This window comes from Cyprinodon tularosa, unplaced genomic scaffold (assembly GCF_016077235.1).
Source record: "Cyprinodon tularosa strain WSP-4 unplaced genomic scaffold, ASM1607723v1 ctg371, whole genome shotgun sequence".
In the NCBI taxonomy this organism is placed as follows: Eukaryota; Metazoa; Chordata; class Actinopteri; order Cyprinodontiformes; family Cyprinodontidae; genus Cyprinodon; species Cyprinodon tularosa.
This window is the reverse complement of record NW_024039087.1, coordinates 426,100-439,311: the sequence shown is the minus strand read 5'-3', so window position 1 is coordinate 439,311 and position 13,212 is coordinate 426,100. Positions and strand designations below refer to the sequence as shown.

General features: G+C 35.6%; 1 protein-coding gene across 4 annotated transcripts in view; it reads left to right on the top strand.

The window, feature by feature from the left end:
- The window catches only part of spock1 (SPARC (osteonectin), cwcv and kazal like domains proteoglycan 1), a 197,459-nt gene that overhangs the window by 123,201 nt on the left and 61,046 nt on the right, over positions 1-13,212 (top strand). For 2 of the 4 annotated variants that reach the window (XM_038296535.1, XM_038296534.1), the window contains one exon: positions 4,458-4,532. The exons of the other annotated variants lie outside the window; for them this stretch is intronic. In XM_038296535.1, coding sequence (XP_038152463.1) covers positions 4,458-4,532 — 75 coding nt within the window. The remainder of the gene's footprint in view (positions 1-4,457; positions 4,533-13,212) is intronic. 4 annotated transcript variants of the gene reach the window in all.

The following is a 13,212-nucleotide window of genomic DNA, read 5'->3' as shown; positions in this document are numbered from 1 at the left end:
CTGGTTGTATTTAGTCGAAATAATACTTTACTTGCACAATTTCACCTTTGGCTATAAAAAATGTTGTGTAAAGTCTTTAAACATTTTTTTTGTCTTTCTGTTTGGTATCCCTCGGTGATGCTCTTTAAAGACACACCACAGATTTGTGAACTAATGAGTTGACGCATGTGAGTTGTTTTAAATGGTTACTCAGGCCAATATGCCCTCCTGAAATAATGCCTATGAAAGTTGGGAAAAGTTGCACTGTCGTTGTCCAGGTCATGTGACCTGGAAGAACACCCCGTCCAACCTAGTGGGACGGAGCGCAGTCCCCAATCAAAACATATGTGAGGCTGGCCGGCTGACTGTTGAATTATGAAACAATACTGCATTTTTGTGGCCAGTAACAGCGCTAAACATGAGAGTTACAAGTCTAGTGCCCCCTAGTGGCCAAAAGTTACACTGAGAGCTTCCCATCCAATAAGCTTTTTCAATTCAAAATGCCAGGATTAGCGTGGAGTTCTAACTCCACTCTATTCCTGACATTTTGAATTGATAAGCTTCTTGGATGGGAAGCAAAACATATCTAAACTTGGAAACAAAGTCAAAAGGATTGTTTTTAATTTTCTGTTTTTTGAATAACTAAGACCTGGATGACTAAGAATCTTCACTAGCGTTACACTGTGTGCCTTTAAAGATATAATTTGGTCTTAAATCAAAAGTCAGATACATGCAAACATTAAGCCAGACCAAAGGGCAGAAACAAAGATGGCTCCTACAAAGTAAACAGACTCTCAGCCCTTAAAAGCTAAACCTTTAAGCAGTCTAAGTAACATATTAATTTATGATTCATAAATCCTCCCTCTTTTAGTGCATACAGTGGCATTGCACCTCAACTCCAGTCCTCTGTGCCTAATTTTCGTTATACTGTATGTTTTATGTGCAAGCTGGTTTTCCAAAACACCTAATTTGAAATATATTTTTTCCTCAGTATGAAATCAAGTGATGCAGAAACATGCAAGTGGTCATGATTGATAACCTTGCAACCTAGTAATAGTCTGTAGAGTTCATGTCAGGTTTTTATTAATGTTTTTTCTGTATTTCATGCTTACTTGAATAGATAATTGAGAGATAAAACATGCTATACTTAATAATAATAATACCAATCTAGGACAGTGTAATAAAGTTAAGTAATTAAACAAATCAAGGGTGTTTACAATATAAACATCAATTGAAAAACTGTAAAGGGAAAAGACTTTTTGTAAAATTAGAAAAATAATAATCTCAGGACAGCAATGTATGATAGCTCAAGAATATGCACTCATGCTTTTCAAAAGTAGCCCCAGTAAGAGGCTTATATGAGGTCAGGTGAAAAAGAGCCGATCTGGCTGTAATGCCCAATCACATTTGCTATCATCATATGATAAAAATGCCAGAATTGTTTCTGATTATATTCTGGGTCCTTTTCTTTATTTCCTTCTTTTTTATGATAAGATTATCTCTGGTTATAATACTATAGGCAATATTTTTTTTTCCAACACAAACAGTTTCCTCAGCTGTGGCGCAAGTTGTTTATTTTTCAGCATCCAGAAAATCCTTCACGTCCTGCAGGTCAGCTTAGCCTTATTTCAAAGTCAAACTTTTCATTCACTTCTTTATTTATCTTATCGCATGCTAATTCCTTTGAGTTTTATTTTGAGAGTTGCATTAAGCAGGGCCTTTGAGCAATCGAGGCAGAGAACAGAGCGCAGACGAAGCTATACCATCAGCAACACTGCCTAATGACTTAGACCGCATTCAGACTATTAGGATCTGGCTTCTTGTACCCGGCCATGCCCTGTAGAGCTTTGAGCTTGTGATTAAAATGCTCTATAGGGAGAGAAGTAAAAGTTGGAATTATAATGACCACATTATCACAGCCAGTCCAGAAGACACATGAGAGTCTAACTGGCATCAAGAAACAAGGAGTGGGTACAATACTGATGGGCTGAATATGGATGGAGGGAAAGAGTAAACAATATCTGAAAACTTTGGTTGACCCCAATTGTTTGTCCTTACAGGTTGCAGAGAATAAGCGGTTGTTATGGGAACCATTTTGTCAGTTGAAATCAAAGTTAGTTTTGATGCTTTCTTGTTTGGCCACACCAGCAGCAAACAAAGCCTAGAAAATCTGTGGCCTCCAAATTGCCAATCAGCCTGATTAGACTCGACATTGTGTTTTCCCAGCAGAGCGTTTGTCGTCGCTCTATGTATTTCGTCAGCTCTTTCTCCAGCTCACTAAGCTTCTGTCTCTCAGCAGATATGCCTTCTGTCTGCTCACATTTCTCATCGGTCCATCTTTAATCTCTCTCGACTCCATCACTGTCTGCTTAATACGGCCTCATGAAACTACATTTGAGCTGCTTCTTTAGAAGCTGAGAAAATTAGGAAGATAAGAAAAGAGACAGAGATTACTACAAAACAACATTGTGAACCTCAGGTTGGTGTGAAATGGAGTGTGGGAACAAATATCTCATTTTGAAGTAATGTGGCGAGGGTTCCCAGCCCTCTATCTCTCTCTCTAGGCATTCTTTTAAACATTGTTAGCTGCTTTGATTTTAATGGCTTGTTGGCCGGATCATAAAGAGTTACTCAATATCCACGACCCTGAGCTCAACCTTATCTCACTTTTTCAGAAGGATGAGTGCTTACACTGTTAAAGCGGAGCACATAAACAGGATTATCTTCTGAAACCTACGCTTACTTGCAGCAGTGATATCAGGAATTCAAAAGTAAATTAACCAGTCAAACACTTACACCCCCACAAAAGTGGTTGTAAATAATACCTGGAGCAGAAATAAAAACTAAATACTGTCCCACCAAGGGCGAAGTTCATTCGATAAGTTTCTCAAGATAGGTATAGAATATCAGTGCAGCCATGATGGGGAAACAAGGATGCTTCAATGAGAAATATTGCTTCAACAAAGGGTCAGCAGTGGGTGGGTGTTGTGTGCCTCCACCACAGTGAGCACGGTGAGTTGTTAGTTTCCTTCACCTTTAATTTACAAAGGTGCGTCCAAACAAGAGCAAGACCAAATAAAGTGTTGAATCAATAAACTGCAGTGTGTGGACAGTGCTGAACAAGCTGTTCACTGTGGGATTTACACACAGGAGATTGCAAGAAAATATCAGAATTCTCCAAAGCCAGTGCAGCTTCCGATGATCACCATAAATTTGGATGTACAAACGTTCAGAGGTTGAGAACACAAGGCAGTTTTTTTGCATCCTACCAATAACCTGCAGGCTAAATGACGGTTTGTGAAAGCATCACTGGCTTTAGAGAGTCCCTTGGGAGAAGGGCAGAGGGAGATACAAAGATATATAGACACAGGACCCACAGAGAGCACTTGAGAGAGATTGCCTCTAGAGAGGGTAACTCAAAGATGAGAGAGTCATCCAGTAATGAGGAGAAAAGAGGTCTGCCTGGTGAGAGGAAGAGAGAGAAAAAAGTGGATGGAATAGATGGAGGACATTGGCAAAAGTAGGATGAACTTTTTGCTCCACGCACACTTTTCTTGGTTTTTATATATGCCCATGGTCCTAACTCCTTACCTGCTAATAAATACAGTAGACAGATGAGTTCATGGAGCTTATAAACTCTGGTTTTTAATGCCATAGCCTACTGCTCTTTTTTTTCTAGTAAAGAAAAGCTAATATCGATGTGATATTTTCAAATGCAGGTAATGATCAAGGATGGTGAAAAGATTAGTTCCTTTCTCGGTTCCTGATCTCCATCTAATTTATAAGAGTTCACTGCAAGTTTAATAACATGTCTAATAACCCTTTCTCGCTTTAAATAACTTACTTTCGTTTTCCAGCTGTTGGTCACTCTATTAATAATTTACCAGTTTTTTTTTTTTTTACATCGTTCATGGATTTTTCATTGTCTCGTTTTAGATTTATGTTCCCTTTTACATGATCACACTTCCCTGTGTGTCCCCAAATTTTGGAAATTACATAATGGGAATAAAATATTTATATAACAGACATTACAGGATGAGGAGCTGATTAATCTGTAGCATTATGTCATTGATGATGAAAATCTCCAACCAATGTTTCTAACACTGTGTCTATGAAGAGTTACTGTATGGCAGGTATGAATGAAAAATGAGTACCAGCAAGGTCTACCAAAAAAGTTGTCAATTAGTTATTGCTAACCTAACTAATGCATAGATTTAAAAAAATCAGTGTACCTTAGTTAATCTGGAGGTATGTTGTACGAAAGAACAAGTTTAAAGTTTAAATCTAAGTTACTGTTATTAAATCTTGACCATCCCTCCTGCTAAATCTTCTTCAAATAGAAAATGTTAAAAGCTATTTAAAGAAAAACTACATTTGAAAAAATCTCAGTTTACTTTTATTTTCTGTCTTCAAACATAAAATTGAAACATACCTGAACTTCACCTAATTTCTTGTCTTTATAATTTTGTTGAATAAAGATCGAGTGGTTGGACCTGGCAGAATCAGAGGTGAAGGAATTCAAGCCCCTGCTGCCAAAAAGACAGGACAAAATGGTGAGTTTGAATCAGTTCTATTTTAGTCACCGTGGGCAATCATACCTTCATCATGCTCAAAGTTTGCCTGTAACAGAGGTAATCATTTTAGTATCTGGGAACTCTCAACCATGAATAGTTTTTCAATATGTAAATATTTGCTGCCAGTCCCAGGAAATAAAACAGCAAATAAAGTTTTCACACTTAGAACCTCACCCATTACTTAAGTGGGACGGGGTTATGTGCTGTGTTCCCTCTAAGTTATACGCTTGTGGAATTGTGCACTGCTCTGTGGTTGATTCTCAGCACACAAGAAAATATGCAGCACCAAAGACTCATTTTTTTATTTATTTTTTTATTATTGGTGTATCATTTGTTTTACAACTTAAAAAACAATAAAAATAAAAAAAAAAAAAATAGCTCCATATACACTCAGTCAATGGCTTGAATGTATAGTGTTGTCCCCCAAAATGTTGTTACATAATATGGACAAACTGGAAACAGTTTTTGCTTGCCATACTACATTGAGTATAATAACAATAAAAACAAACAAACAGGGAATACATTCATCTTTATTTATTTTTTTTCATTTGAGCTCTATAGCATCTCAGCCTGCTGGACCCTTGATATGAAAGCCATCTTTCCTGAATAAATAAAATCCAGCAGTTCTGGCACATGATGTAGCTATTCTTCAAAGCCAGTTTCATATATCACTATTATATCATTTTTATAATAAAAAATACACTTAAGGGTAGTATTTGGATTAATATGTTTAATAACATCACAGGGTCTTTATAAAAGGTTCAGCAAATGTCCTTATTTTGTGCATCAAAAACCGATAAAGATAAATAAAGAATCCAAGAGGAAGAAGAATATGTGATGATCCAAATTATTCATGAGTCTAACCTTCCAGAGCAATGAAACACACCAATTTGTAATGCCCCTGTTATCCAACAAGCACACAGTTTAAGATGAACCTGTCTCCATGCAGTCCGATTATTCAAGTATTTGACAAAGCAAAAACGTAAATATGGATCAATCAGCAAATTCTGAGATATGATGGCTGCAGCATTTAGATGTGAGGAGATAAAGGAGATCTCATAGCTGGCTGATATTTGTGCTACATTTTAAGTATCTAGTGCTGATTGTGAATGAAGATTTAGTTTAATGAATCATAAAAACAAACAACATCCAGAGATTGTACTAAAGTGGCATATTTGGAGAAGCATTGGTGAAGTGAGATGGACAGAGAAATGCAATTTAAGTCAGAATTGTTCATTTGTTTGTGACATCTATTCTATTGTATTATTTTATTTATGGATATTAATCATGAAATGCTTTAAAAATTATATAATTTATATTAGTGAAAATTGGGAAAAAAGTGTAATCAAAGAGTTACAGAGAGAGAAAATGAGTGACATGTATTTATACTGTATCGCAAAATATAAATATTTTTTTTATAAGCCATGTAACTTGCTATGAACCCGGTTTGGCCTCAGTGTGCTCATCTGATGTTTCAGTGGCCATCAGTGTAGTAAGGGGAACAGTGTGTATGGCCAGAAACATGAAAAATTAGGAAACATTGGTTCTGTGTAAATAAAGCCAGAACCAATATACAGGGTAAGATGGGGTCAGACAGTATTATACCCATTTTAAATGTATACCCATTTTTTTACCAGGATCATTTTAGTTTGAATACATTACTGGGTAAGTAAAACATCTGCTTTTTTTTTTTTTTTTTTGCTACTGATAGTTATGCTGTGTAACAACAGTCCTGACTCCTGCTACATGTTATTAACTTTTGCAACAACAACATCAGACACACTGGCAGGAGACATTTTATGAAGATGGTTGGATTCTGATCGTACCTGGAAATGAAATCGTACAGCAGCTAATTCATTTGACACATCCTCCTGGTCATTTCTCTGAAACACATTGAAACTGAATTTATTCAGTAGTTTTCATAGAGCTTCTAATGACTAAATCCAATTTTTTTTATTTGCTAATTAGCTGTGTTGCAGAAGTAATTCTTGTGGAAGTTCAGAAAATCTTCTTTAAATGTTGACTTTTTCCGTTTCAATCCTTTGCATGGCTGCAGGTGAAATTAGGTCCACCCATTCCACTTTTGCAATGGTAAGTGTAAAAAGAGTTAACCCTGGACTACTGAGACTAAATAGCAGGGGTGAAAGGAGGTAATTCTAGTTCCACCTGAATTCTAGTTCCGCCTGGGAAAGTGGCCCTAGTAAATAACAGCAACTTATGTCTGAAAAAAGTGGGTTTAATATTACTTTGGACTCCGTTACCTTTGATTATAGTACCAGTCATTGTGAAATCAAGTCACAACACTGGATAGTCATGAATCGATAGTCGTGGTCATCTTATAATCCTTAAAACACATTTTATCAAGATGAATCCTGACATGGTTACCTTTAAATATGCCCATTCCATTAGGAGAGAAGAAATTAACTGATGATATTTCATCAGTTAATGGGTTGCAAAGACTGGGTTATTACCCAGTCTTTGCAAATATTAGTAAAGCTGTCAGCTGGCCTCATTGTTTGGATGCATAACATTGCAGAACCTCAGCAGACCCACTTCTGCACCCTCAGTTGACAGAATCTCTCCCAATGGCTTACATGGCAGAAACAAGTCATGCAGGGTGCACCATCTGCCCATCACTTCAGACAGAGTAAATCTAAACACATCAGCAACTTCCATTGCTCAAGAGGCTAATCTTTTCTTCCTTGCAAACTAAAGCCTATTTTTTTTCTAAATCATGTTCACTCATCAGTGGTTTTCTTAAGACTTGACAGCTGTTAAGTCTCAATCCCTTGAGTGTTCTCCTCGTTTATGTGGAAAAGTTCTTATTTTCATCATTAAACCTAGCCATTAGTTCTGTTGTTACTCTTCGCCAACTCGGTCTTTTAAAGCATTTAATTGACACCAATAAGAATCATTAAAGATTTTTCTTACCACATTACTTTCTTTAAGGGAATGGTTACCCACTATCTATCTGATTTTTGTCATGCCCTGGACAGTTTTTCAGCCAGTTGTAGTTTAAGCAACCTGCTTTTGACTTTTGTTTAGAAAACAAAATGCCAAATAACTGATTCTAGTTAAATATGCTGTTATTGTTAGCTGAAACAAAATCATTCATGCAATAAATTCTCAGTAAAATGGACTTGCCTGTGTTTGTTATATCTAAGGGATGACTTTTTCCATTTAGACAGACACGACATATCTTTTGTTTTTGTTTTCAGATCATTTCAGAAAATAATCCTTTAAATAGTAGCTGGATATGCTAAAACAGATTTGTTTTGAAGAAGGGTACCATCCTTTTACTTATATATAAAAAGCTCTGTTTGGGACCACACTTGTGTCAGTGCCAGTGTCAGGTTATATTGTGTCTTAGTGCATTAGAATAAAACGACTCTCCTCCTCTTTAATAAAGTTTAATTAGCTTATTAGTATTCCATCAAGCAACCAACTGGGATACAATTTTGCATATTTGAAAGTACTCACAGAGGCTGAATTACTAAATAAATGATAATAACTCTGAAACCACTAACAGCGGTGGTTATTTAGAAGGTATATTAAAACCCATCCATGGTAACAAAGTTAATTAGCCTTGCATTAAATATCCAATATTTGCTCAGAGTAAAGGGCAGCAACATGAGCATGTCTTATATATCAGGTTGTGAAAAAAGCATCATAACAGATAGTGTTACAGTTGTATTGTAACGTAGAATATAGCTTGGGCATTTAGGATTTTCAAAGCAGTCTCATTTACCAGTGCTAATGTCTTATGGATGAGTTTTGATTCTTATGTTTGAGTCTCTCCTTATAATTGCTACAAGCCTTTACTTCTACACTAAATTCTAAGGAATTAGGTCGACAGCAGCTATCAAAAAGCAATAAATTTTAATCAAAACGAAAAGGTAACTGTGACTGCCGGATGAAGTATGGACAGCTTTAGCTAATGTTCCCTGATTCAGCTTTTAGCCTACTGATGTTTGTATAATGGAGGCATGATGGAACAGCAATGTAATTGTCACTCAGAAACATAATGCTTGTATAACGTTTAGATACCCAGGGCTGCTCTGATAAAATGGATATCAAAGAAGAAAAATGTAGCGCTTTACAATAGCCAACATAACGACAGCTTAAAAATGGTAAAGAGACCTTTTATTAATGATTTACTGATAGTTTATTGATCTTTGATTCATTTATAAACTACATTTAAACCATTTATTAAAGGTAAATAGATCATAGTATCCTGCCATGTTAGTTTAGCCCTAACATGGCCCTGACATCAGCAGACTTAAGACCTGAACTTAGCCTTTATTTTTTATTCAACTTGCCCTGTAATGATGGACTTACCCTTATCCTAACATTAGGGCTTAATATCTTAATACATGAGCTCTTTACTTTTTATATATTTCTTAACCAGAGAAAAACAAATAAAATGTTACTTAGGAAATTCAAAATACAATTCTATGAGATATCAGGTGATTGTACCCCGTGCAACTTGGCTTTAATCATAACATTGATTATAAGAGCTTTTGTTGAGAAACAAAATAATATGGAATTCAACTAATTCTTATACATATACCATTTTCAAAGAATCGTAGTGAGAAAGGCGAGCTTCAAAGACTGTCTGAAACCATAGCTCACCACACATATATGCCTGAAAGTGCGTATATGCAGAAAAAGATAGCTAACTGGGGACAAGCAGGTAGGACGGCCTTAAGTAAAAATATCAACAGAATGATTGACAATTACGAGGACCATTTATTTCGATGATCCACCCAGAAATAAAAGATCATCCTCTAAGCCTTTAATATGCAACTTACATGATGTTTTAGGTAGCAGTAGGTGGACTGGGCTGGATAGATCAAGTAGAAGTCTAAGTAGGCTACTGATGTTGGACTTTGTGCCAACTTTGATATTACTGTCAGCTAACAATGACAAGATGCATCAATGAACTAATCCAACTAATAGCTGATTTCACAACAATATTGCTAGACTACCACTCTCAGCACTGGCAGGGTTAGGTATCTTCCAAAATCTCAATCTTTCATGGTTCTTAGGCCCAGTTGGAAATAAGAACATAGCATATCCAGTGTAGTGCAGAGACAGAATTGTTGACATACATGTCTTAAAATTGCCTATTCTGTAATATATTTACAAAGACTAAAAGAAAACGGCTTTAAGACTAACGCAAATTCTAAAGGGGCACATTTTGCATATAAAAATTATGTGCTCAGGGACTTTAAACAAGTTTTATTTTGCATGCGTTGTCCAAAACTTGTAAAACTTGTTATAAAACTTTACATTAAAAAAGACATCCTAAAGACGTCCTTGATGACTGCTTCTAAGTGTAAAAGTATTAAATGATCTCCAACACTGGAGGGTAGGGCAAAATGTCAGATGACTGAACTGATTCATGAAGTTGATCAAGCTCATGGTCTGTGACCTAACTGGAAACTAAGTAAAGGTTGGACTGACAAAATCTCTTTGTCAGGCCGCAACACATGGTTAGCAAAGGGCCTTGGGTATTGTGGTAGAAGGACACTGCTTGACATTGCAACAGTGTGTAAAAAACGTGTGGAAATTGTTCAGGGTAATTAACAAGAAAAACCTTCCCTTGCTCTGCAGCTTCTGTCCTTTGAATTTGGTAATATAGTCTAAAGTATATATTGCTATGTCTTTAGCTGTCTTTCACTAATTATTCAAACGTTCAAAATATGTTTATACATATTTGCCCATGTTGTCAGTTCAGTAATTTAATAAATCATGGTAATTTCAAAGCATTTTTTCACTTAAAGTAGGGGTGGTGTACTTGTGGATAGAGAACAGGGCGATTGCATTGTTGAGAGAAATGAGAAACTTTACAGAAATGAAGAGTTTTTAGGACCTGAGCTAGACCTTTCCTCTTGGAACGCTCGGCTGGAGCTGCTCCCTAAGGGAAAAAACTGTGGGGCAAATAATGCATATGTTAAAAAAGGGTTTTATCTCTCAGGGGAGCATTTGCACCACGATATTGATTATTCAAAACTGATTGTTTAAGATTGAAGATTTTGGACATTCTCGGCTCAGCTAGCTAAGTAATATGTCCTTATCATTAAAATGTCCATTTTAATATTTTTGTGAATGGAGATGACAGTCAGATTTCAACTTAATACCATAGAAACATCAATTTTGACCCTAATAAAAAACATGTGCTGGTCCTTATCAGACAAAAAATCCCATTTTTAATTTTTTTATCAGTGCAATTTATACGATTTTCAACTTGGTAGCTTTGTAAAATAGTATGACATTCTACATTTTCACAGTCACAATTGAGCACAATTGGACTCATTGAGGATGAGTTTCCAGTCTGTCGCATCTCTTGTTCTTCCAAGCTGTTCTTCAAGCTCCTCCAGCATGGGTTTCAACTGTAAAGAAAGCTACCCACATTTTCAGAAAATGTACAAATGTGATTTGGTCTTTTCCAAGTGTATAATCTAACTCAAACATTTTAGCTATATTTGCCTTGATCCCTTTGTGTCCATATTTGTTTTAACTCTTAAGTCAATGTTAGTATGTTGACTTAATACATCAGCCAACATGCAGTATTTCAATGTATTTCAGTTAAGCTTTGGTCAACAGCTATATAAATCATTGTTCTCGAGAGTTGTCATTCGTGTTATATATTTTTGAAACTTTTAGAACTCGTCTTTCAGCTGCTTTGTGTAGCTCTCTGTTCCACACCGAGAATTGTTTGCATATATTTTAGTGCCAAAGGGAAATCAGGACATATTACATAGAAAATTAAGCTTCTATATCACTGTTAACGTAATTTTAAAAGGGTAAAAAGATCTGAATTTGAAGCATAAAATCCCAAATTTAATCAAAAGATCATGAATAAAGTCAATTGCAGGTCAAAACAAAACCATTGAACATTCAATGCACATAAATAAGCAAAAAACCTAGTTTCAAATCACTTAGTGTGCTCACCTGTTGAATAATATAATTACTGTGAATGTTTAAATGCCCAACAATGAAAAGGGGAGCAGCTTTAACAGTTAGAAAATCCATAAGTGGAGCTGTTGTGATCGGAGTTCCACATTTACCACTTTACTGCATAATGAGCTCAATATAAGACTTGGCTGACCCAGACATTGGTTTTCCTGTTGAAAGTTACACTTTTTATTTTGTTTGGAAACCAACTGAAAGCCTTTTATCTACACAAAAAAATAGAAAAACAACAAAAAATTAAGAAGAGCTCACCTTTTGCTTGCATTGTTCCACAAGAACAAGACCACTTCCAAAACAATATATATTGAACAAACACATTGTGCATATTTTTTTTTTATATTAGTGATTAAAACTGAAAACTATTAAGACAATACACATTATAGCATATTACATGCTATTACTACTACATGATACTATCTCTGTGGAGATGAGGTTCAATTACTGCAGTAACATAACTTGGTGTTAATGATATAGACATTTTGATGCCATCAGGTCAGTTACTTTTTGTATAGATGTGCAGTAATTAAGCTCAGCATTAAAATTTTGTTCAAACATGGTTTTGATCCACGGTGAGCTGGTAATGATAGAAATCATCTTGCATCATTAAAAAAGCGAAACCTTTAACTTGATTTTAAGCTAATGACAGCAGCGCTTTGTTAATTTATCTGATTAAAGCAAATTAAAAAACTTCAAATAGTCAACTCAAGCTCAAGGATAATGTAAGGTTGACACAGGATACAAAAAATGAGTTTTTAATTCCACGGCTATCAGTACTGGCATTTTATCAAAGCCTCTGTTGTTTTATAGTGAAGCACAGGGTTATCTAACTAGATTAAAAGAAGTACTTTACTCTTAGGAGTCAGAGTTTTTTCTAAGTCTTTTAGCCAGATTTGAACCAATCAAAAATCACAGTTTTTACAGCTTCAGCCTGTGAATAGATATTCTAATTTATCTTTGAGAGTTGTTGTGATTATTCTTTCCGACTCCTTGAGGGAGAAAAAGACAACCCAACGCAAGAGGTTCTGACTGAGAAGCATCCTACTCCCTTGGATTCTATATCCAAACCCGTAAAACCATTATACCAGAAACCTAAAATGTGGTATTAGTTCCCACGTTTCTTCAGCTACAGTGGGACAAAAAAGTATTTAATCAGCCACTGATTGTGCAAATTCTCCTACTTAAAGAAATGAGAGAGGGCTGTAATTTTCATCATACTTCAACCATGAGAGAAAGGAGGAAAAAAACAGGAAATCACATTGCATGATTTTTCTTCTAAATGCATTTGTGAAAAATCTTGGAAAATAAGTTTAAATAACAGATGGAATAAGTTCGAGCAATAACAAAAGTTCATCTCAACATTTGTTGCATAACCTTTTTTTGGCCATAACAGAGGTCAAAGGTTTTCTTACAAATGCTGCCACAGTTTATTTATTTACACCAACCTGCTTGCCTGTTGTAGATTCACTCTTCCAAATCTGCTGCAAGTCTATAACTTTCTCCCTGGAGTTCTTTGACAGCTCTGGGCTCTTGGCAGTGGTTCATTTTGGAGTCTAACTGTTTAACACAGTGGAAAGGTTTTTTTTATAATAATAAAATAATAATAGTAATAATTATAATAATAATTGAACATCATGATCTCGCAATGGAGAAATTCACTTCTTCATCTTAACCCATGCTCTTG